The 27312-nt window shown below is 40.9% G+C and overlaps 1 protein-coding gene across 1 annotated transcript in view; it reads right to left on the reverse strand.

Annotated features, from left to right (window-relative positions):
• Window positions 1-27312, reverse strand: part of unc5b (unc-5 netrin receptor B) — a 70021-nt gene that overhangs the window by 15612 nt on the left and 27097 nt on the right. Inside the window, exons 2-7 of the mRNA XM_053621329.1 lie at window positions 5682-5906; window positions 2809-2952; window positions 2544-2647; window positions 954-1134; window positions 361-528; window positions 2-166 (exon numbers count right to left, since the gene is read on the reverse strand). Of these exons, the coding sequence (XP_053477304.1) occupies window positions 2-166; window positions 361-528; window positions 954-1134; window positions 2544-2647; window positions 2809-2952; window positions 5682-5906 (987 nt within the window). The remainder of the gene's footprint in view (window position 1; window positions 167-360; window positions 529-953; window positions 1135-2543; window positions 2648-2808; window positions 2953-5681; window positions 5907-27312) is intronic.

A 27312-nucleotide genomic window follows, 5' to 3' on the forward strand; every position in this document is an offset into this window, starting at 1 on the left:
CAGCGGGCACACAGTCCCTCGGTACAGTTCTTGCTCTCCATCATGCTGCCGCTGCAGTGGAGTCCTCCGTTACGTGGGGGAGGAGCTTGGCACTCACGGCTGCGCCAGTGTGTGCACTCGGTCCCACACGCTGACCACTTAGCCCACTCCGTCCAGCCTCCATCCACTAGGGGGCAACACACAGCACAATGATGAGGACACAACATATCTTACAGTACCTCACACCAAAGTATGCATAAAGATTCTGGAGACTTGGGTCATTGTTTAGGTGTGTCTTTAAGCAGCGAACATCTGGCACAAGTGAGTGTTATAGTGCTTATAATAGTGAGTTAGTGATTGACAAGTGTCAGTCCGTTTCACCTGGACAGAGGGTGTTGCATGTGACTCTTTGAAAGGGTGAGCCCTCACAAAAAGCACCTCCATTAAGTGGTGCCGGATTGGTGCAACTACGTGTCCGTCGCTGCCAGCCCCGCCCACAACGTGCATTACACTCTGACCACTCTGTCCAGGATGACCAGCCTCCACTCACTGAGGAAGAACATGCACACACACACACATACACACACAGACAGACACAGACAGATATTATGAGGCATGCAATGGCGGAACTTTCTAGATTCATTCAGACTTCTTATCAAAACAGCAGCTGGTCTGGCAGTGTGCTGTGAGGTGAATAGTCCAAATTAACCACAGTAATTGGACAGGGAATGGAACACAGAGCCTTTCTATCCCATAAATCTGAGTCATATGTGTCTATTTGAGCTCAACGTACTGTCTTAAGAGTCTCAATCCGAGTTGACGCATTTCCAAAACATAAATAACACTACTGTAATAAATAGAATACATGTTCAGCTTTGTGAGCCATTTCTAAATAGGACCACATATGACTAAATTGACAAAAAGAACCTTTCACATTTTGTGAAGTTTAGAAGCGAGATTATTTGTTTAATTACCGTAGACGATGAGTGTAGCAGTGCTGCTGCGTCGCTTGGCAACTACATTTCGGGCCACACATGTGTAATTAGCTGTGTCAGAAAGACGTGCCTGCTTGATGATGAGGTCATGGTCAATGGTTATAAGGAAGTTGGAGTCCTGCACAGGATCAACAAGATCCTCATTCTTCAGCCATTCTACCTGTGGAATTATGGAAGAAGCTGTAATTTACTGGGTTAAAAATGGTGCACTCCAAGGAAACATTCAGGAGCATTTTAGCACACTCTTTGCACTTTGTTTTACTTGGTGAAAGTGTTGAAAATGCACTGTCCCTGATCATTTCTTTTTAGGTCTGTTTGATTGTCAGCAACCCTGAACACACTTGCTGTATGAGAGGTACTTGAAGAGGTAGGAGGCAGCGCTGTGTTGAATGGAATGGCTTGGTCAGACACAAAAAATTAAGCAAATCGAGATGGACTGAAAGGTTCAAAAGAGGTGTTCATCTATCTCCAAAAACCACTGCAAAGGCCAATGGGTATCACTACAAAAGGGGAGGTTTTTAAAAAATTATTATTATTGTTTTTTTTTTTAATGAACAGTAAAAAACAAAAGTTATAGTTGAATTAAATTTACAGTGACAAATATTAACTTGAGTTTTATATACCCTCAATACAACATGTGATGTACAACGCACAAGCCACCTCCCCAAAGTGCATTTCTTCATGCATGGTCTGGCATGTGTTATTCCACTTAAACCATACCGATTTGCCAGTGACAACAATGTTTCATTTATTAATGAATGACATATCGCACATGTTTTTGATTTATAATTAGATTTAATGTTGTAGAACATCCACAAGTTAGGTCCTGTTCTCACCTATGTTATAGCTGCAGGAAACAGTTACCCCCCCCCACAGTATCTCTCTCTCTCTCTCTCTCTGTCTCTCTCTCACACACACTCTCTCTCTTAAAAAATGCAGCCTGTTATTTTGCTGAGAAACCAGAAAGCCTAACCTCCTCTGTTCTGAAGACATTCCTAAACTTTGTTACAAAGAGCTTACAACCAAGATTCCTTCCATAAATGTTAAATAAATGTCTCCTAAAAACATCACCAAATCAGTGCTTATACGTTTTTAAAAATCCTTTTATTACTCTTAGATTATGTGAAGCATCCACCGTACAAGACCCTGTGTATGATCTGTTACTATAGAAACAATAACATGTTTGAACGAGCATTAATATTAACCTAGAGTTCATGTTACAGCTGGAACTACTGTCCGAGCCCTGCTGTTATACAAAAATCAGATTCGAGTATTCATCCATGCTGTGCTGTACATTTTTGCGAACCACGACCTCCCTTTAACAGGCAATATATAATTGAGCAGAACGCAAGGATACTCTGCTCAGTTTGGTTACATGAATTAATCCGTGAGCCTAAGGTACTTGAAACATTTTGGAGATATGTTTCAGCATTACAGAATTTTCTGGTGTGCTCTGAGCAGCACACCAAAGCAGATTAGCAGGAGCCGGAGACATCTGAAAGAATTCAAATGAGAGAGGAAAGGAGAATAAGCAGGAAAAGAGGAGGAAGAGGAATTAAGTTAATGTACCTCAGCAGGTGGGATCCCTTCTGGTGGGCGGCACTGCAGCAGAACTTCCTGTTCCAGACGCACCTCCCTGCCGAGTGGCTCCTGCTCAAAGTTTTTCCTGAGGTCTGCACAGTATGCCAGGTGGTGAGAGAAACTTTTAACAACACTAGCCAACAAACAAGCTAAAAGGTTCTCCAAACTTCTGTCACATTTTTAAGTGTAAGTCGATATTACTGGCCTTAAAATATGTCACTGCAGGATGAGTGCAAGTAATAGACAGACTTACATGCGATGCGAACGTATGCACGGCGGCTCTTGGTGGTACCAGCAGAGCTCCAGGCTACACACTGGCACCAGTAATCTTCCAAGCCAAAGAGTTCCTCAACCTGAACCCTGGACACTGAGATGTCCACCTCACGCACCACCAGACCTGAAGCAAAGCCACACATATTAACGAGTATAATAAAATCTCACAGTACTTACGACCCTGATTATGTCTATATTAAATGATACATTGTTTGATGAGGCACTTTCACAAATTGCTTTTACACGTATTAAGCATTCTGCATTTTATAAATATTTAAAATAAATATTTAATATAAAACATGAAAACTGAACATACCCCTGACCCAACATATGCTTGCCTCTTTGTCCTATGGCCTCCTGACAGTTGCCTGTATTTGCATATTGGAAATTGACTGGCTCTTATATTTTATGAGGAAACCTTTATGAGCGTCTTTATTTTCATTAAAAAAAATGGACAAAACTGCTTTAGTGACTGCTTCAAAGGAGACCGGCCAGACTGGTTCAAGCTGACAGGAAGGCTATGGTAACTTAAATGTGGTAACCACTCTTTACAGAGATGGTGAGCAGAAAAGCAACATACAACACGGTGAACCAGGAAGTGGATGGGCTACAACAGCAGAAGGTTCCACTCCTGTCAGCCTAGAACAGGAATCAGAGGCTACATTGGAGAAAGGCTCACCAAAACTGGAGAGCTGAAGATTGGAAAAACATGAGTCTTCAGGTCTTTTGCTTACATGCAGAGTCCAGATTTAGCATTAAGAGCATGTCAACAGTTCAGGAAGGTGGTGATGGTATAATGTTTTGGGGAATGTTTTCTTGACCCCTTAATGCCAATCGAGCATCGTTTGAATGCCACCGGCCATCTGTGTATTGTTGCTGACCATGTGCATCCCTTTATGGCCGCAATTTACCCAGCTTATAATGCCGAAGAGCAGCATGATTATGCACCAGGCCATCCATCCATCCATCCATTTTCTGTACCGCATATCCTACACAGGGTCGCGGGGAACCTGGAGGCTATCCCAGGGAACTCGGGGCACAGGGCAGAGGACACCCTGGACAGGGTGCCAACTAATCACACACACATTCAGATACCCATTCACACACTTCGACTTACAATGCATGTTTGGACTGGGGGAGGTAGCGAGAGGAGGCTCCCAAAGCACGGGGGCGGGGTTGATTAGCTGATGCAAGCTTCGTGTACACAGGGCAGAGGCAGGATTTGAACCCCAAATGTGCAAACCACTAAGCCACCGTGCACCCCATGCACCATATCACAAAGCACAAATCGTTTCTAACTGGTTCCACAATGAGATGAGTGTTTACTTCAGCTGCATCCCCCAGTCATCAGATCTAAATCCAGTACATCACCTTTGGAATGTGATAGAACTGGAGATTCATCACTGACAAATATGCAGCAATTTTCTGATGCAATCATGTCAACATGGAGCAGAATCTCAAAGGAATATTCATATCCAACATCTTGTAGAATTCATGTCTCATAGAAATGAGGCTGCTCTGAGAGCCATGGTGTGTCCCACCTAGTATTAGTATAGTGTTCCTAATAAAGTATTCTGTGAGTGAAAAAAGTCAGAGTAAGCAGTTTACAATATATTAGTAAATTCAAGATTTTATTCACCATTATTGCCAAAGTTTTGGTTCAGAGGGGAATTCCAAGATCCCAGTTGCTTTCCAATCATCAGATGGGCAGTCACAGTCATAGGAAGTGGTTGTAATGGGCTTTTACAATCACTGAGCTCATGTCCATTACAATTCAACTTATGACAGTTCAACTAGCAACAAAGGCAGTGATGAATAGTAGGAGCAGATTGCACCTAAACCCTGCACTGAAAGTGTTCTGCATTATAATATTTTATTTTAAAAAAAACACAATAAAATAAAACAAAAAATTATACACACACACACACTCACACACACACAGGTGCATCTCAAAAAATTAGAATATGGTGGAAAAGTAATTTTTTTCCGTAAATAATTTCAAATTATTTTTCATCACACATAAAGTGAAATATTTCAAGCCTTTTTTTTTTGTTTTAATCTTGATGAGTACAGTTTACAGCTCATTGAAATCAAAAATCCAGTATCTCAAAATATTAGAATAAAGAATTTATAATAGAGGGTATGCACGCAATGTCACGGTAGCCGGAACTCGCAGCGGTCAAGCCCACTGAGTGGCAAAAAGACTGAGCGGCAGCATTAGTGTACAGCGTGAATTCCGCGAAAACACAGGAAAAATGCATCTAAATTGGGACAAAGCTGTTGTTCGATTGACTGTGCTAACAGATTCAACAAGAACTAAGTGCAAAAGCACATGCAAAGAAATGCTATAAAGTAAAGATGACATTCAAAAATAAGTAAATTAAATCTTTCTACTTAAAAGAAAAATACTACACCATATAAACTAAACAAAGTCAGTATTTGCTGTGACGACCCTTTGCTTTTTTCTTAAATAGTATTCCCAGGTGCAGTTTGTGCAGTTTTATAAGGCAATTAGCTGGTACATTTTACTGAGCGTCTTGGAGAATCTGACACAGTTCTTGTGGAGACTTTGACTGTCGCACTTGTGTCTTTTTTTTTGGCAGCAAATATGTATATGTGTGTGTGTGTGGCCTGGTAACAGTTTTTTATAGCAAAAATGCTGTGGTGACAGCTGCTTCTGAACTGGGGTAGTACCACATCTGGGCCAGTTGCTAAAAATAACATTTGGACCTACACCAGCTCTGGGCCAGATGTAACAATATTACTTGTTCCGAATCTTTATTCACCACCTATATTTCTTAGAACACACCAATATTTTTGTTTAAGAGAGCAGTGTATGAGACTGCAAGCTACCTGTGACCTGGTCCAGGCTCTCTCTGGTGACGTGGTCGTTCTGGTTGACCCACTCGCCGTTGCATTTGAAATAGATCTGGGTGGCGGGAGATGCTTTGCAGGAGAGTTTCACTGGTCTGTTCTTCACAATGAATGTGTCCTCCGGCTCGCTCTGGAACTCAGGCAGAGGCTCAGCTGGTGCAGAGGGAAAAGAGTCCGGCAGAACTTCACTGTAATCGCTGCCATCTACACACACACACAGGGAGAACACAGCAGCGGTTACGGTTCTGTGCCAGTGACTGGAAGATTATGAGAGACCTCAGACCTGCCTGATCGCCACTGTTAGACCCTTGTACAAAAAGTCTCCTTATATATATTCACAGACATTGATGTTATCCATCAGAAAACCCACTGTAAGTGTGATCCATGAGACCAAAACAGAATGTGCTGTTAAAAAGGTGTATAGAAATATCCATAAATCCATTTATCCAAACATTCCTGGTCAAACTGCTTGTGTATTTTGCTAATGTAATAAGTACCATGCATTTCACAAAGAATATTTTTAGCTTTCCGCCATACCTCCACAATGCTGTTTTCAGGCTAGCCTTGTAATCAGCCTCAAACAAAACTGTGTTTTTTGTTTTTTCGCACCATTCTGTGTAAACTGTGTTGAGACTGTTGTGTGTGAAATTCCCAGATCAGTAGCTTCTGAAATACGTCAATCAGCCCATCTGGTACCAACAACCCTGCCACGATCAAAGTCACAAAGATCACACTTTATCATCATTCTGATGTTTGATGAGAACATGAACTGCTCTTGACCTGTATCTGCATGACCGACTGCTGCCACATGATTAGAAAACTGCATGAATGTGCAGGTGTACAGGTTTTCCTAGTAAAGTGGATGGTGAGTGTATGTATCATAGTGTGCTAAGCTGTGGCTCTTATACACTTCAGGAATTGTATTGTACAGCTCTGAATGTGACAACTGTGAATCGTTTCTCCTAGGTCTTTTTTCAACACTGACAACCCAGACAGTCTTCTATTGAATGATGCCTGGTTAACTTTGCTTTGCCGTGTATTTTGTCTGTCTCTGCATCATTCTTATTGACGTCAACAGCAAGAGGTGTGTGTTTAAAGGATACAAAATGTCCTTCAGACACCAGTCACTAAAATACTGACCCTAAACTCTGACCTTACCGTCCTTCCTGGTTAGAATATGCAAAAAGGAAAGCATGCATACAGTAGGTTAGGTCTCCGGTGCATAACTGTACCCATGGCAAAAAAAAAAAAAAAAAGCAAGCCGGCACAAAAAGGTGCGAGAGTCTATATCTAACATGTTTACTGTAGAATGGAATCAGAAGACGGACTCTCTCCGGCTCTGCATCCCTGGGGAGTATGAAGAGGCTCTGCGCATGGGAGGGACAGGCTGACCTTCCACTGAAAGGCCCAGTGATCACACATTATCCCCTGACATTTCCCCAGTGACACATCTCTCACAGCAGTGCAGCTCATCCAGGGTGTTGTGCATGGCAGAGCCACAACGTGCTGCGCCCTGTCACATCCAACACCACAGTGCTCTTAACCTTTCAGCCAACAGCCAAGACGAGCGCCCAAGTGCACACACACACACACAAAACAACAAACACACACAGCTGACTAACCAAACCAGCTGAGTTCTGGTGACAAGCATGCCATGATCATAGTAGGGGAAAGCAGTCTCACTGATATACTGTATGCAAGAGTACCTGTATGCAAAAATAACATGCTCTCTTGACAGCAGATATTTAAAAAATATTATTTTATCACCTATAATTAATTGTGTCACAAAGTAGTTACCACTAGTGTTAAAAATATCTGCTTTAACACAAAGTCCTAAATTTTGTACATCTTCATACAAAAAAAAAAGCTACGCTCATTGAATTAACTAGATTTTATACAGTAACAAAAAAAGAAAAGAAAAAAAGAGGGGGTGGGGTGTGTGGAATCATTTAACATCCAAAAAGAATTATACAGCACCCGAGATATTTCTCAGAGAGTGCATCGTGACATTTTACGTCATAATTTATTCCAATCGCAATACCCAGTCCTACTACAAATCCTTTTAAATTGGTGGGAACACTGACATACTTATACTTGCACTCTTCCTTGACTCCTGTGGACCACCAACATCCAAACCATTAAGACAAGAAGGTATTAATTAGACTAGACCTGCCTGTCTGTCATGCTCACTATCAATCTTAGCTCCCTCCACTCACACTCCTCATGCAGGAATTCACATGCCTGTGGTTTTGAGGGGTGTTCCCTTTAGAGGGAACTAAAGGCATGGAGATGAATAATTTTATACCAAATTACTGACTACACCTTTAAATGACAGAGCTTTGCTAGTCATATTTGACTAATATTTGGTCACATACTGAATCTGTAAAAATATAATGAAAGAGGAGAGACTTTAACTATCAAATCAGATAAAGTGACCATAAACATGTACATGTTTAATCAATTATATTTACTACACCAGCTCTTGAGTGGTACAATAGAAAAGCATTCATCCTGTCATCAGGAGATTGTGAGTTCCAAGCCCGATAATGCCATAAACATGCAGAGGGGTGGGCCATATGACAAAACATCATATCATACATGACATGTACACGATGTGAACAAAAATGTATGGACAAGTTCCCCGTTGCTGTCATAATAACCTCCACTCCCCTGGGAAGGCTGTCCACTAGATTTTTGGAGCATGGCTGTGGAGAGTTGTCGATTCAGCCAGAAGAGCATTAGTGAGGTCAGGTGAGGAGACCTTGGGTGCAGTTTGAGTTCCAGTTCATCCCACAGGTGTTAAGTGGGGTTGAGGTCAGGGCTCTCTGCAGGCCACTCAAATTCTTCCAATCCAGGTTTGGTAGCTGATGTCTGTTAGAGGACAGCTAGCAAGTGGGTTGGAATTAACAAATATTTACAAAAATATTTTACAAATCAAATTTATTATGCAATTTAAACTTTATATAATACAGTAGGCATCTGAACGAGTAAAAACAGCATCTGTCAACAACACAAACTGGTATTGTGTATGCTGCAGGGAGAGCAGTAGCTGGAAGGCCAGTAGAAGGTCCTGGCTGGAACTGTCATTTCCATTATGTCTCCATATGTGACAGCACTGTCCTTTATACCTTACCCACAGACAGACTAGTCGAGTAGACTCACACTCACACACACACACACACTGTAGCTCCAAGCAGAGACTACATTATCTCGTCCTCCACATAGTTGTCTGGTCAAACCCGACACACTCTCTATCTGCAAAGCCGCACTTATGTACCACAAAGTACAATAGGTGGAATTCACAAAGAGACATAGTCAATTGAAATCACTTCATCTCACAAACATGTATTGTGCCAGTGACTGACTCAGCCTCTTCACTCTCTCCCTCTCTTCTCATTTCACTCCCTTTTTCTTTATGCTCTGCCATCAACTGTCATTCTGTGTCTTTGACTTCTCTGTCAATAAGTAATTGTGTTTCCTGTTCTGCCCTCGCTTTCTCCATATTGAACGTTGCACTCAAACATGTGCCCCTTAACACACCCACACGCACATACGAAACCACAGAGAGAGGAGGAAAGGGAGAGATGGAGGGGACAAGTGTAAATAAGTGAAGCAGAGAATGTGAATCAGTGAAAATACACAGAAACGTTGCTACACGCAGATGAAGCTGATTCATAATTTACGCTCAAATCACTGCTTCTTTTCATACGCTTGTTACCGACGTTGATGAATACCGGCTATTGTATGGAGTGTCTACACACATATGTGTGGTTGTCTGGCACCAATCTGACAGCAGGCACTCAATCTAACACTCGTCTTGGCTGTGTGGGCTCGTCGCATGACTGAACACCAGTTAGTTCTGTTCTGGCAAGCCTAACCATCAACCAGTGTGGAAATGGAAGTGGCTGTTTCTAATTGAGGGTTTATACTGAGATGGAAAAGGTCCACTTGAAAAGTAAACAAAGGCATGTCTTACTGTACATATATGTGTAAATGAGCCTTTTCCTCCTCAGACCTTCTGAAGAGTCACAAAAATACAACACAGGCTCACAACAACATGACTAAACCGTTCTGACGATTGAGAAGAACAGCAGTGCTCGACTTAGGACAAAATCCACCTTGCTTGTTCAAATACGCTGCAAACAGCTTAGCAAGTGAAAATATGAGTATAGTCAGATGGATCGAGTATTTCCTATTATAAGATTACAATAAATCAAATATATGATTATTAAACCTATTTCTAGACATTTTTATTAATTTAAAGCTTTGCATTTTCTTGCTCTATTGGCAGATAGTTTTGCTTCTTTCTGGAGCTAATTAAAATGAGCACAAATCTAAAAATAAATAAATAATTGGTTTAATTCTCTTGTATATTTGGTTCATTGTAATCTTATAATAGGATATACTAAAGACATTTGACTATATCGAAGATATTCAAGATATTTATGCAATGTACTTGTGATTTTTCAGGTTGAAAAAAATTAAATAAAAATTTGCTGTCTTCAAATATCTTCATGCAACTATGTCTCTTGTCTCCAAACTCCCCAACATTCTAATGGATTATAAATTCCAAATATCCCCCAATCTCTTAGCAAATATATGTGTTTGTGACTGACTGTACAACACTCTGAGCAGAGGAATTGATGCTAATGAAAGCGTAGCTGTAGATGAGAGCAAATGTAATTAACCCGCTGCTGGGAGACAAAAAAAGAGGCGCTCCTGGCTGCAGAAAGAGAACACACATGGTTTGGAGCGCAGCCACAAACCCACAAATATCTATCACAGCCACTGCATCTATCAGGCAGGCCACTGTTTGGCTGGAATAGCTGGAGCTCTCTGAATAGAGACAAGCTCTTAAGAGGCTTCACTGCAAGTCTTTTATTACATTAATGACAGTAAAGTGGCTGAACGGCTTCCTGGCTCCTGAATCGTGCCAACAACAGGCACACATGGAGCTACAATAACACACACTTAAACATGTGCGGCGATATGTTGCACTTTCACAATTTATATAAGAAATGATCAGAAGCTACACACACCCCTACACATAATAATGAGTCTTTCTTCAGCACGTATACATTATAGCATAGTGAAATTCTTTTTTTCGCATACCCCAGCATGTCAGGAAGTTGGGGTCAGAGCACAGGGTCAGCCACAATACAGCACCCCTGGAGCAGGGAGGGTTAAGGGCCTTGCTCAAGGGCCCAACAGTGGCAGCTTGGCAGTGCTGGGGCTTGAACCCCCGACCTTCCGATCACAAACCCAGAGCCCTAACTACTAAGCAACCAGTGCGCCAATGCCACAGAGGTAGTCAGACAGTATCATTTTGCAAGCTCCAGAGTGTCTGTAGTTAAAACCACAACAGACCATCGCACTCTTTTTCTCATATTCTGATTCTGCATTCATCCTCAGCTTTCACTAGCCTGTAGAAACGTCAGTCACCCTGTTTCAACACACTGTACTGGGTACATTTAGCATTTCATCAGACAACATCAAGCCATAAAAGTGTGTGTGTGTGTGTGTGTGTGTGTGTGTACTATATCTTTCTACATCTGAATCTCAACAGCATACAGACTAAGCAAATGAGAACTACTGATGTATAACCGTCATGTATAGAACCATCAAAAAAAGTAATAATAATTAATTGTGATGAATACCATTCAGCTGTGAATTTAAAAAAGTATATATACACACTCACAGAGCACTTTATTAGGAACACTATATTAATATTGGGCCTCCCTTTGCTCTCAAAACAGCCTCAGTTCTTCGTGGCATGGATTCCACAAGATGTTGGAAATCTTACTTTGAGATTCTGGCCCATGTTGACATGAATTGACATAATTCATGCAGATTTTTCAGGTGCACTTTCATACTGCAAATCTCTTCTAGCACATCACAAAGGTGTTTTATTGGATTCAGATCTGGTGACTGAACACTGATCTCGTTGCTATGTTCATGAATCCAGTTTGAGACCGCTTTTGCTTTGTGACATGGTGCATTATAATTCTGGAAGTAGTCATTAGAAGATGGTAAAGTGTGGCCATGAAGGGAGCACATGGACAACAACAATATTCAAAACAGACTGTGGCATTCAAGCAATGATTGATTAATATTAAGAGGCCCAAAGTGTACCAAGAAAACATTCCTCACACCATTACACCACCTCCACCATCCTGGACTTTTGACACAAGGCAGGTCTGGTCCATAGATTCATGCTGCTGGCACCAAATTCTGACCCCAACATCTGTGTGCCTCAGCAGAAACTGAGATTCATCAGACCAGGGTACGTTTTTCCAGTCTTCAACTGTCCAGCGCTGGTGAGCCTGTGCCCACTGCAGCCTCTGCTTTTTGTTCTCGGCTGACAGAAGTGGAACCCGATGTGGTCTTCTGCTGTTGTGCATTCTGAGACAATTGTACAGAGTGGTTATCTGACTTACTGCGGCTTGAACCAGTCTGGCCATTCTCTGTTGATCTCTCTCATCACCAAGGCGTGTCCATCTGCAGAACTGCCGCACACTGGATGTTTTTTCTTTATTAAACCATTCTGAGCAACTATAGAGACTATTGTATGTGAAAAGCCCAGGAGATCAGCAATTATAGAAATATTCAAACAAACCCATCTGGTACTAACAATAGTGTTACGGTCAAAATCACTGAGGTCACATTTCCCCCCCCATTCTGATGGTTGATGTGAAGCTGCTGCCCCGGATCTGTATGATTTTATGCATAGCACTGCTGCCACATAATTGGCTGATTACATAAGTGCATGAATGTGTAGGTGTACAGGTATTCCTAATGTGCTCAGTGAGTATAGATTTTAAAAGTGAAGTGGTGTGTGGACATGTTTTTTTTTTATATCTTGAGGTTGAGGTTAGGGTTAGATTGAGGTTTAGGCATAACTTGAATTACAGTAGCTGCATTAATAATAATGTCAATGGAATCCTCTCAAGGATAGCAAGACAAACGTCTTGTTGTGTGTGTGTGAGTCACAAGGTGACAAAACTCCTTTACCTGAAATGATTCATATCTGTGTTTAATTAACAAACAATTAATTAAACGCGGCCTGTTAATGTCAGAGTTGGTGATTCAAAACCCGTTGCACAGGCAAGTGGTGTAAAGGCATGAAGAGTGAAATTCAACCAGCTGCTTGAAAAAGCTACACTAATGTCAGCATCATATTCACACAACAAACACCAACTCAGAGTCAGCCTCGTCTGAGTTACCATGTTGCTCTGTTGTATCTGTCACACAGGTTTAATCGTGGACACATTCTCGCCCAGGAAAGTTGCAAAAGGTTCCTTATAAAACGTTTGTGGAAACATTGTGTAATCATTTTGCATTTCCATTTGGTTGCTGGATTAAAAAAAGCCTTAGGGATAGGAAATGTAAAGAAGACTGAGAGGTTAAGAGTATATACGGCTGTATGCAGGTTGAGAACACACCTACACACACACACACACACACACACACAAACAAACACATACACACTCTATAATACTCCTGCACTCGGCCTCTTCACAAATTATTTACATTTTTAAAATACATATAGTGCCTACGTTTAAATAGTGTACATTGTAATGGACTTCCACTTTTCCCACAGTGCTTTGCCCTTTCTCTCTCTCTCTCTCTCTCTCACATCGTCCCCTCCTTCTTTATTATCGTCAATCCCCCGCTGACTCTCCTTCACACCGAGACTTACAGAATGGAGTAGTGCAATGATAAGGCTTATTATCACTTCAAACTTCTCTCTCTTCCCGTGTCACGCATACACACACACACACACACACACACACACACACACACACACACACACACACAGGATAGAAATAGCTTGCTAACATGTGATTTTCAATCAGAGACATGTCATTTTCTGTGTGTGTGTGTGTGTGTGTGTGCGCGCACATGTTAGGAGTGCAGTGACAGAAATGCTTTCCTGGGTTTTTCAGCATGTTTTATTGACAGGCAAGCCTCAAGTCACAATACACATAAACATCTTCAAGCACACATCACATATACACACACCGCAGACACACCAGTCACTGGGGACATCCTTGTTGGGCTGTAAACATAAATATAGAACTATGCAAACACACACGCACACACACACATCCTTTTTTGATTGTCTTTGTGAGCATGGAAGCACGTGTTGAAAGGTGCCATGGCTCCTTCATGCAGACACACACCCACTTCTTGGTCTTGTAATCATCACTGAGTGCACTAATGATATGTGTGAGTGTGTGAGTGCTTGTGTATGAACGGACATATGTTTTAACAGCATTCAGGGGGCTGGAGTCACACCGTGAAACTTGACAGTGAACTCCACACTTATCTAACCAGACAGGTCCTCAAACACTCCAGTGCATGTAAGATGTGTGTGTGTATGTGTGTCTCAGCTTAGAACTGAAAGAATTATACATTCAGAAATGAATGTGAGCTTCAAAGTGTTGTTTGGGATTTGCATAAACTAAGGTTCTCACTACGCAAAGGTGCCAAACTTAGAAATAAACACCTGTGAACTAGGCTTGCTGCGATAGTCTGTGTTCCCGGTGTTGCACGGTGTTCGGGGCGCACACCGATTACATCACTTTCCCACCGCGGCACCGCCCCACCATCATTTTACCTTTTTATAGTAATAAAAATCATTTAGTTCAGTTAGAGAACGGACACTATGATTAAAACCTGAACGCGTCTGCTCAATTCAGCACGAGCCGAATGAGTCGGAATCGTAGCACAGATCAGCAGGAGTCAGATTTCATTTAGCACGAGTGAGAGTGAGGCGAGCTGACTGACAACACGATGGCGGAAGATTCGGTTTCAAAAGTTCTATGTTTAAAATAAGCGAGTGTGTCATTGTACTGTTTTGTAGTTGTGTTTTTCATTAAGAATAATAATGAACCCACCATTGAAACAATTGCCGCTAATTTGAAAGCGAAAGTGAAATGTGCACCCATTCATAAGCGGGGGTAGAGGTAGGGGGGATAATAAATGAATTAGCCATTGCTATAGAAATTACAAGGTATCCGAACTAGCACATTCATATAAAACTGAATTATAGCCAGTGCTGCGGTCAGAGCCATGCTGTTATGGGAAATTAATCAACACCTTCTGACCAATCAGATTTGACCAGAACACTCTGGTATAAGATATGAGATACTTCTGTTGTATGAAAACAGTTGTATTTTAATTTTAATGTTAGCTTTTCTCAATTAGATAAACATAATCCACTGAGAGCTTTATCTTATTTGGTAACATTAGATGTCAGTTCTTATTCACCGCGGTGCATTCGATCATGAGCCCCACATTCATATGATTTAGCTGCTTATTTGGACGCATGCATATGTCCGTTGTAAAATATAGTTTTCTACCGATGTGATCAACGTGCCTAAGAAACTGTGATGCAAAAATTGCATATATGAATAGGAATATAAACTTACAATGTTTATTGATCAAGAATATGGAATTATAATTTACAATAACTCTAACTTACTCCTAAAAGTCATGATAAATTATTTTCCTATTAAGCCACATAATTATGATCGATCATTTGAGCTATTATTGTACAATTAGCAAAATCTCCCACAACTGTTAAATTGGGTTGAGATCTGGTGACTGTGAAGGCCATGGCATTTGATTTACATCATTTTCACTCTCATCAAACCATTCAGTGAGCGCTCATGCCCTGTTAATGGGGACACTGCAGTCCTGGAAGAAACCACTACCATCAGGATAGAAATGTTTCATCATAGGATAAACGTGCAGAATAACTTTGCATTGATGTGCAGTAAATCTTCCCTCTAAGAACACAAGATTGCAAGCAAGATTGAACAAGTCTAGCAGATAAATCAACACAACACACTTACGTGTTAGGTGACATGTTTTTGCATTGTTTTTATGCTACATTGGTTACAATAATAATGGTCTATAATAATAACTGACTGGGGTCTCGTTTATTATAAAGAAGCCCAGACATCAAAACATGCAATAATCTGCAGCAAAAAAAAAAATATTTTGGTAAGAAGATCATATAACTGCAAGCACAACTGACTCATTTACTGATGCAAAGGAGTCAGTTCTCGAGTTGCTTCACTCGTAAATATTTATGCAAATAGTGCATAATGCTGTACTTCTGAAAGCTGCGACAAGTGTTTTCTCCCTCTGGTTCTGTTTACGCGCATGCACAAATGTGGAAAAACAAAAGATATTAGATGAAGCGTGTACATCCTCTGAATAAAAAGTGTCTATTAGATTTCTGCACTGGGTACAGAGGCCACGCACCCTACTCTGGGAATGACAGGTGCAGAGAAGCATGGAGTGGGAGAGATAGAAAAAGAGAAACACACAGTACTTGTAGTAGTGATAAAAACATAGGTGTTTGAGATGTCACACTTTACTGAGACACCAAATCTTAACCGCTAGACCACCAGCTTACTTGCAGCATGCTCTAAACTTTATATCTTTGCCATGGGCTTTTGTTACTGTTCAAAGGTTTGTGTTAAACCTCAGAGCCTGCTATGTGTTGTTATAAACAGAGCAAAACTTTTACACCATTACATCGTTAAAAATTAGCTTACTTTATGTCAATAATCAGTCTGATTTTAGCATACTTTGAGGCTTTGTATCCTTGCCAAGGGCTTGTCACACGCAGTCATACTGTACGTTACTAGACTAATTTGCCTAATCTTCATGGTTCTTTAGAGTGTGATGGAAACACAGATAACAAAGGTATGGAGGAACCAAATGATCCCTAGAAAAAAGTTCCTGGGATTAATTGTTCCGGGTAATTTCAGTGGAAACGTGGCTATTGGCTGTATTTCAACCGTTAACCATGTGTGTGTTGAACTGCTAGAACCACACTGTAAATATTGAGACCTGTTTACTCCTAGTGTAGAAAAGTCAAAGACAGCAGTCTTCCAGAAGATGAGTATCTTCATCATTTCAACAGGAAACATAAAGGTTTAATCAATATGTGTTGATTTGTGTGTGTGTGTGTGTGTGTGTGTGTGTGTGTGTGTGTGTGTGTGTGTGTGTGTGTGTGTGCGCGCGCTAACCTTCATTATCAGCAGCACAGGGGAACACACTCTGACCCAATGCCAGACTGATAGATGCACAGTATAGTCTATCTCCTAGAACTCCTATAAAACTCCCACTCTTAAAAAGACACTTAGCAATGATGACTATTCAGAGTACAGATATAGGGGTTTTGCACACTAGTGCTCTCAGACAGTATTTTACTGTTTCGTAATTGTTCTATGGTAATATCTGATATCATTTTGGTATTCAAATTGAAAAATCCACATACAAATCACTTACTTTAATTCATCCAACATTTTGAATCCCTAACATTTTTAGCTTCATAACTCTTTCTTTATGAAGTAGGAAAAAATATGGATAAATGCATATATTTTCAGTTTTACTTTCACATACACGTTTTAATTGTCCATCCAGTTTCCATACCACTTATCCTACACAGGATAACGGTGAGCCTGGAGCATATTCCAGGGAACTCGAGGCACAAGGCGGGGGACACTCTGAACAGGGTGCTAACCTATCAGAGGGCACAGCTGCCCTTATCCAAAGAGACTTACAGAAGTGCTTTGAAGTCTATCAATAAATACATCCTGATGCTGGTTCACTAGGTCACGGACTAAAAATACCATCAGTATAAAAACTCTGTTTGGGAGAAAAACACTCAGACAACACAATTTATCTTTTTTTATTATTATTATTAAAAGTGCTAATTTAAGTATTTTAGGAAGAGGTAGGTCTGTAGACATCGTTTGAAGAACGCCAGTGACTCTAGGGGAAGTTCATTCCACCACCTAGGTGCCAGAACAGAGAAGAGTTTGATGCATGCCTTCCTTGTACCCTAGTGCACTGCTGTCACTTGCACACTCACTTGCACACACCTTCATACACTATGGACAATTTAGAGATTCCAATCAGTTTACAACACATATCTTTGGACCGGGGGTGGAAACCGGAGTACCCGGAGGAAACCCCCGAATCATGAACCACGCACACAGGGTGGAGGCGGGATTCGAACCCCAAGGTGAACGTGCTAACCACTAAGCCAACATGCCCCCATATTTGAATTGTTATTTTCTAATTAATTATGTAAACAATTAAATACTGCTTTTTTCCTTACAAAAGACAAAGCAAACCTTGCGATTTGTCTTGAAGCCAGAAATACTGTCAGAGCCAATACTGTCTGCGCAGAACTGAGAATGAAACAATGCTGTGGTATAAAGAAAATAATCGACTTAGATGTCCAAAAGTGAGATAATGTCTAAGTAATACATCCAACCTGGCCTCTTTGTCTGTGTGTGTCCTAACTGCCATACAGTACGCTCTATAGTTTCTAGAGCTGAAGACTTTAATATGGATTCTGGCTTGCGTGAAAATGTCAAATCCAGCTACATATTAGTGATGTGAAATCTTTACTGCCTGTATGTGAAAATAAATATGATTTAAAATAATACATAAAAAAAACCCTGTTTTTTCTTTGCTCACGACCTAACTTTTCCCCTACTGTTGCACAAATCTTATATATAATTAAAATAGGAATGGAATTTTATTTTTTTTATAAAACAAAAACATGAAGTGTGAGGTGCTGATTGAGGCAGAGGAGACATCAGTGAATACAAATACAGGGGCTGCGTCCGAAATCACTTACTACCCTACTACCCGGATGGTGTGCTGCTTCCGGTGAGATTTTGCAGCGTGCAACTGATAGACACTACGCAAGTCAAAAATTGAGCTCAGAAAAAACTAATTGCGGAAGACAGCGTCGGCTCTTTTTAAGTATTAAAGGTTGGTTAAACAGGACTTGATTAACAATACCCGAATAAATTGTTAACTTGTTGAAGGTTTAAACAAGAAAACAGTTGTCACAGTGTTTGAAACCTGTTTTGTGATCTCCATCATGCCTTAACCGGCCAAGTTTACCTCAGCCTGTTAACTCAACCACATTACATTACTAATTCAGTTAACTTTCCTGATGTGCATTTTGCTGTTAGTGTGGTTGCATTAATCTGGTGGTCCCTTTAAGATTTTTGTGTTTATGATGAAGTTGAAGGTCACATGACAATGCTAACATGGTGTATATAATATGTCCGGGATTGTAGTCATTATACACAGACATACTGATTAGTTCGTACTGTTTCAACCACTGTGAAGTAGGTACTGTCACAGTACGCCATTTCGGACGCAGATAGGGACTTTGCAGCTGCTACTTGGCAGGTGGGTGGGAAGTGAGTAAGTGTGAGCAGAAGAATGAAGCCCAACAATGTGTGCATGTGTGTGTTTGTGTATACCCTGTGCAAGTAACACACGACTAATTAAAGTACACTTCTGAAAAGGAGAGTCTTCACACTTAAGCAGAACTACACCAAATCATCTGACATCAACTTCATTAAGCCCCCATTGTGTGTGTGTGTGTATGTATGTGTGTGTGTGCGTGTGTGCGTGCATGGTAAGCGGATGAGAAAGTTCAGACTGCGGTGTCCCTGTGCTGCTGACTATGTGTTGGAGTACTGCTAGAGGGCGCCACCCCCCACTGAGCTCATTTATCAGCCCCATCAATAACTGCCCCGAACCACACTGCTGTCCCTCCACCGTCTCCACACTTCCCTCTACACCACACACCACCTACGGCCTGGGAACACAGCGCGCAGTCCCTAATGCCATCAATCACACTCATACACAGACAGAGAGAGGGAAAGAGAGAGAGAGGTAGAGAGAGATTATAATTACTATGAATAGAATTCTCAGCATTATTAGCATCAGGTGCTGATTTAATGTGCCACACTGAGTTTAGAGTCTTAAAGGAAAACCTCACAATGAAACACATTGAAGACATTTATCTGTGGCTAATCTATTGGATGGTGCTGTATTTTTTGCCGTACAGTCTTTATGGGATTTCACAGAGCTTTTTTTTACGGCCAAAAAGATGTGCTTTTTTTTTAAAAAATTGTGATGCAATTTGTGGTGTTTTTGCAGAAAACTACTCGAATTAGCAAAATTGCACGAGATTTTGTACAATTTGTCTTTCGCAGTGATGTTTGTTGGTAAATGAGTTCTTTTAACTGCACTCATGTTCGACGCACGTGAATCGAAGAGGGCTTTGGCTGAATGTGCGTTGTGATGACGTCACATGACATGCCCAAATCTGTGGAAAATCTGCAGCAAGTTTTAAAAACTTTGAAAAAGCTCCTCCGAAGATTGCAGAGGTCGCTTGACTTTGTGTTCATTTCTGCTATCGCCAAATCGCAAAATCCTGAAGGGACTGGGTATTCAAGATTTATAATCTGATGTGTTTGAGCAGAGCATACACATGAGGAGATGAGAGAGTTGGACAGACTAAAGCTGTAAAGCTCTGCTGCATCGGTCAATTTAGGCAGAGTTGACCGCAAGGGCTAAATCTTATTGGCATCACTATTAGCAGATAGTTGAATGGCACTGTGGGTAATGCAGGAAACTATTATCAAAATGACAACAGACCAAAATGTTGATGTTTAAAAATTTCAAACTAAAGAATCTCATTGCGAAAATAAATCACTGAAGAGCACAGGTTAATTATGAATATTAATATACAAGTCGTTCAGGGTGGATTTTTCCTTTACGCTCGACAGACAAGGCAAGTCAGACAGGCTCCACGTTTGTTGCGACTACAATGTACGACCTGACAGAAATTTGAAATGAATAATCCGGGGTCTGTTGGGGACACAGTTGGGAAACAGTGCTCAAATCCCGTATGTCTGTGTGCACTCTGCACAGCTGTGATGCTAATGTCATAGAGCTGCTCTCTGTGTGTGTGTGTGGCTGGTTGTCATGACGCTCTGTGTGCCACATGGAACTGATCTCCCCCGAGGCCTTTGGTCCATACTCAAGTCACCATGGAGTGCATCGCTTCTGTTCCCCTCCCTCCCTCCTCCCTCTCTTCCTCACAATACAAGTTATGACCAAGCAAAATAATGAACAGTAACGAGGCTTTTTTTTGTGGACTTGCAGGAGACGTGTACTGAAAAATGAATTTTCATTCTCTAACTTTGCGTTGCTGACCTTTATGAACCTCCTTAGACTCTTCCACTAAATATGCACCCAAATGCTGAAGCTGAACCAGGCCGTTCCCCCTGATCTCGTCTCTGGTGCCAGGCTGCTTTAAATGGGTGTAATTACATGAGAAGATGAGCAGCATTCCTTGCTTAGAGCAAAGTGATTACAGGACCCTCTCTGTCGACTCCCGACAATTACCCATTCCACACACACACACACACACACACACACACACACCTCATCAGGGCCAAAAGGCTGTGCTCTCTCTCCCTCTACATGCCACTCTAACTGATTAGCCCAACCCTACTCAACAGGACACACAGAGGACAATACACAAACACACCGAGTTCTCTCACCAACAACGAGCCTCCAAGGTACACAAATATACATACACACCCCTGTGTATAATACACGCTGAGTAATAATGACTTCTGTGAGCATGCTTTCACATATGCAGCTTTTCGAATCAAACCCTGCTGCATTTTCCTCCTTGGTGTGGTTCATTTAAGCAGGTGAATACACAGTGAAAAAGAAGAGATAAAGACATTTGGCCTAACTGCAGGAATCGAACCAAACATGCTGTGTATTTTGAGTTGTTTTGTGTTTTTTTTAGACATAAGCTGCTAAACTCACCCGTGAGGCACAACCTGAGCCTGAAGTGCTGTGGAATTTACTACGTTGATATTGGGATCAAAGAAAAGAAGCTGGATATTATTTAAACCAGTTATTTATATTATTATTAGTGGTAGTAGTATTTATCCCTTTCATGCATGAATGAGGAAATCCTGAAATTTCTTGGTTTTTACTCTTCTTTAAGCATAAAAAAAATTACTTAACCTTCATTTTACTTTTGCATGCATTTTTCCAAAAAGTTATTGAAGTGTCCACTCCAGTGGACTGCATGCGTTCAAACGAAGAATTATTGTCCACTCTAGTGGCTGTTACACAGTTATTCTATTGAAATCCTTGCAGTAGCCAGAAAATGGCTTTCGAATAGCTGTCCACTGTACTGACCACTACGCATGAAAGGGTTAACCATTTGTTTAGCACTAACACCATATTCTCCATGCTCAGCTGGCACGCGTACAAAAGATTCATCACCAATGATGGATGAAAAAGAGTGTTTCTTTTGTGCACGAAAAAACCCCCAAAAGTAGTCATTTTGCTCTGAGATGAATAGGTGTGAAAATACTATTAGAGGCACATGCGTTTAGATTTTTCAATAAGACTTCATTTTAGTCTATTGATGAAAATGACATTTAAATATAGAGAGACAGGGAGGACGTTTGTGCTGTAATAATCACAGATTTTGGAGAAATTAAACCTGATTTTGGAGAAATTAAACATGATTTTGGACAAACTTTATGATGTTACTCAACACTGTATATAAGTCCACATTACACTCAAGAAGGATGGGTTATCTGTTTTGTTTTATTTTTTTGAGACAAAAGCCCAAATGTAGAGACAAATGCCTTCACACAAATTGAAAAGGCGCCGAGTGACAAGTGCCAAAACATGTAAACTTTCATTTCTCAATTATGCCACAAAAGCAACAACAACAAAAAAAAAACAGAAATGCGTTCATTTTTTTTTTTTTTTTTAAATCAGCTGAGGTTCTGAAGGAGTTTAGTGAATTAACATATTTATAATAGATTTCATTGTTGCTCAGTTGAAATTAAAGTCATTTCGTCATGGTGCAGAATGTTTGTCTCGTTTGTACAGTGTGGACAAAATTTTTAACAGACCCGTCACAGATGAACAAATTAGTTCAGTAATTAAGTAAATAAAATAAACATCGTTCCCAACTCTGGCTGATCTGATGAGTGGAACATACAGCTTTCTATCAAGAACATCTTAGAGTCATGTTTTGAAGTGCAGGTGGTCCAGAATGCTGGTTTAGTGGAATTAGATTTGAGTTTCTCTGCAAATAAGTTTTATGCAATGCCTAGATGTTTATGACTGTATACACTGTCTATATTACAGCAACGCTCCTGGCTGTTGCAGCTTGTTGATTAATAAGAAAACCCACGGCGTTTCAAATGATTTGGTCAAATTTTAAGCAAGTTTAGTTTCAAGCACACAGCAGCTCCCCTTCCTGCCTTCAGGGCAGATTCACTATCACCCTCAAACACTCTTCTCCTTCATCTGCCCCACCTCCTCACTAAACCCACTGCAGCAAGCATCTCACAACAGTGACCAGCCAGACAAGAGACACGCACAATCTGTCCTATGGCAGAATGCAATCAGTGCTCATAGTATGTACGAGAGAAAAAAACTTCAAAGTTTATTCAATGTCCAGCCAAACATGTAGCAGCTACATAATTACTTACGGGATTCATGTGTAACCAAAAGTAAGTTTACTTTAGCAAAAAATAAAAGTTTCATTTTTTCACACTTCTTATAACGCGTAAGACTCGTTTTTAACTGGTAACAGATGCTGAATGACAGGCACAATGAAAACATGCCTTGAAATACGAGCTGAGTGCAAGACGCTGCACACTTCAGCTAACACAGTGTAAGGAAATCCTGCATCTTTTTCTGAATGTTCTAATGCAAAATTAAGGCCTAAAAATACAGGAAGCAACTGACTTTCAGGATAATGAGATTGGAAAAGTATGACAGATGAGTTTTCCACCATTGCTGATTGCTATGGAGAAAGAAAATCTTCTTACTGCAGTTACTGACTTACTCAAAGGGACAATGTGATATCTAAAATAAATAAATAAATAAATAAATAAATAAATTTAAAAAACTGGAAAAAAGAGAATGGTTAGTCTTCCTACAACAGTCCCACTGATGGCCAACACTGCAATGCTACACACAGAACAACACAGCCAGTGTCACAACTGCTACAGGGTTTGTCTTGTACAGCCGCCGAGACAAACTCTGAGACGGGGTCAGACCTGGGAGAACGGTGACACTAACCAGACAACAAATTCACCATCATGAAAACAGTTAAGCCCCCATACTAAAAGTGTTCAAGTGCAGGACTTGATCCGTGCTCTGCAGACATGGAAGAAGACAGCCAGAACCAATTCCACAGACCAGCACAATCAAAAGAGCGCAAAAAAACACGAGTTCACTCTCAACCAGAAACGGAAACAATTTCTCAGCTACGAATGTCATGTCGATAACATCGTATGCTTGAGCATTTCTTTGGTATGTTCATATACACTATGAGCTTTAAAAAGGAATGTGAGAATAGTAGGGGATATTGTGTGAATAAATATTAGTCACATACCATCTCGACGCTCAAGAAGCCACTGCACGGCTAAAAAAGTCTGAACCAGAAGCTGCAATAACAGAATTACTATTACACGACTCGTGTGAGATTCTGGAAGTTGGACTTTCTTCCGCTGGGCTGAAATTCAGCAACTTCAATCCTGCACTACTTCTAAACTCCTGTGATTCACTGCTGAATGTGAAATGATGCCTGGCCCTTACAACCCAAACATACTCCAGCTTCAGGAAACATAAACGTCCAGTGCAAGGTCATGTGATCTACAAGTTTTATGGTCTTTAGTGTCTGTATGCAATGGCTGCCTGAGTGCAAAAGCTGCAGAAATTGCACTTACTAACAAAAATAAATGAATAAATAAATAATTATATATATATATATATATATATATATATATATATATATATATGATTTTGTGTAGCTCCTACTGAAAGGTCACAATCACATTAATGTATTTTCTTTTGTTACCAATTTGTGTTGTTACAAAGGAAAACACTACATTAGCAGATAATAAAAAAGGGAAGCTGAAACAACCATAAGTACTTTTTGCTTCCAAGTTAATACTTTTTTTCAGGGTTTCTGTGTTATTTGGGTGGTTCAGTCTGTACAGGACATGACAGGAGAGCACAGGACAGAAAGAGATAGGACAGAGCAAGAGAAGATAGGAGAGAAAGGAGAGGCAAGAAAGGAGAGGAGAGCAGAGGCGAGAAAGGAGAGGAGAACAGAAAAGAGGAGAGCATGGAGAGGATAGAAAGGAGAGGAAAGGAGAGGGAGAGAGGAGAGGAGAGAAAGGAGAGGAAAGGAGAGGAGAGAAAGAAGAGAGCTTCAGAGAGGAGAGGATAGAAAGGAGAGGAGAAAAAAGAGAGGAGAGAAAGGAGAGGAGAGCTGCAGAGAGGAGAGGATAGAAAGGAGAGGAGAAAAAAGAGAGGAGAGAAAGGAGAGGAGAGCTGCAGAGAGGAGAGGATAGAAAGGAGAGGAGAAAAAAGAGAGGAGAGAAAGGAGAGGAGAGCTGTAGAGAGGAGAGGAGAAATAAGGAAAGCCGAAGGAGAAGAGGAGGCTATGTGATGTGCTGTACAGAATGAGGGAGGGAGGGGAGATATGTGTGAGAGAGCTGTTGATAAGTGTTTACAATAAGAGCTTGTGACTAACATCTCCAGAGAAAAGAGATATCAAATGAATCAAACTTCCTGCAAAAATTACATCAGGCTCACTCTTGAGGTGATAATGAACACAGAGCAATGCTGAGTGAGGTGAGTCAGAACAGAGAAGGAATGAGCCGAGCTGTGAGAGAGAGAGGAGAAAGAGGAGAAGCAATAAAGGGTAAGCAAGGAGGAAATTATATCCCATTTGTACTAAGCCAGTTAATATGACAGAAAGAAACATTTTAATTGTGAAAATAAAAGCAAGACAACGGCAATCGCTCAGAGCGAAGATGATCTTTAGTGGTCCAGTAACTAAGACGAGTGAGGAGCTGAGGGAGGGAAAATGAAGTGAGTGCTACTGGAAAAGAGGGAGATGGAAAGAGAGAGAGAGAGAGAGAGAGGGAGGGAGGGAGGGAGAAAGAAAGAAAGATCAGTGTATCCCCAGTGTGCTTTGAGAACAGCTAACAATCTTGGGCTGTGTTTGTCTTTAGTGCAGCTTCCATTAGAAAGCTGTGCTCCTGTAATGTGTTGTGACAGCACTGATTCTTGTGACTAACTGCTTTGGCAGAGCTGCTCCTCTGTCATGCTAATGAAGAGATGTACGGAGCAGAACGACTGACAGCCCATCAACACCTTCCGGCTCCCTCTTTTACACACTCAATCACGCAAACACACACACACACACACACACACACACACACTTATGCACAAGGACAGATGCACAAAGGTGAGAATGGAAATCATGAACACTGATAAGGGTGAAACCGGACTTGACTGGTCAGCACCGCTGAGTGACAGGCATGGTCAGTGTTTATGATGTGTAAGGATAGCCGGAGATGCTTGATTTATTGTAAACACCCACACACGTGCCAGGTTAAGCAGAGATGCAGAGGGATTGGCGTCACTCTTCTCTGCCATTGCGTCCCCTTGCATCAGAGAGATCCCCTAGTGTCTCATACAGATGCCCAGGTACTGAGTGCACCAACACACACACACACACACACACACACACACACACACACACACAGGGAGTATACAGTAAAACTACTTCAATTACAGTCTAAACAAAAGTTGCATGGTGGAAAAAAATACTACACAATATACAGACTTGAGTGAGTGAGGGCAAGAGAGCAAAAAATAAAAAAAGGAGTGTTAGATCGATCTATAATATCTCTAGGCTAAGTGAACAAGTCCTTCACTCAGCTTAATTAAGGTTAATGCTGTCCTCATCTTTTATCCCGTCTCCCCTCTCTCTCTCACTACATTTCTCCGACTCGTTTTTCTCCCTGTACAGACATACAAACCTCTCGTCTGTCCTCTTTTAATCTCCTTTTAAAACCCTAATCTTTGACCTAGTCCTAACCTCATATTTTCCTCACCTCGACACGCAGACGTCCGTCTTGTTCCTCTCCCACTACCTCCATCAAAGTAGCCATAAAAAAGGCTCTTAAAGACTAAATGATGTTTGCTCACATTATTGCCTGTTTCCCACTGGTGTGACTAAGCACTCGCGTTTAAATTATTTACAAACAGCCACTGAGGTGCTGATGCATCTTCCCCTCTTATGAACAGCTGTCATCTCAGCACGGTGTGTGTCTGTGTGTGTTTGTCTATGCATGTGTGTGGGAGTCTTTGTGTCGGTGTGTCTGGATTGGGAAACTCATTACAGTCTTGTTACGACGCTAACATTCCTGACCGATTTGACGTTCGTCCCAAAATGGAGAAAATAAAACGAAATGTAAAGGAGTAGTAGTAAGGTACAAGACTGGACTAGCTGAATCTATGAATAGTAAAAAAAACAACAACAACAAAAAAAAAAAAACATGAGATGAAGTAATTGGAAAGAGATTATGCGAAAGCCTGGACCTGAAAGAAACTTCTGAAAGCCTGGAGCACCCATTGTTTTTCAGAACAGTATGAGGATCTCAGCTGTCTATCAAACAAGAGGGGTGCAGTAGAAAACGGCGCATAGTAATAGATAAAAACAGATGTTTTGGTGTTGTTTTGTTTAAATGGCGACATGCTTCAACAATAACAACAACAACAACAAATAAGGATCTCATTCTCAGCTAGTCTGGAAAACACTCTTTAAAAATCTAGTTACTTTATATAAAATAGTCTCTAAACACTACGTCTTTTAACAGCTGTATTGCAAAGTGCCTAACAGACAGGAAAT

The sequence above is a fragment of the Ictalurus furcatus genome, chromosome 3 (assembly GCF_023375685.1).
Source record: "Ictalurus furcatus strain D&B chromosome 3, Billie_1.0, whole genome shotgun sequence".
In the NCBI taxonomy this organism is placed as follows: Eukaryota; Metazoa; Chordata; class Actinopteri; order Siluriformes; family Ictaluridae; genus Ictalurus; species Ictalurus furcatus.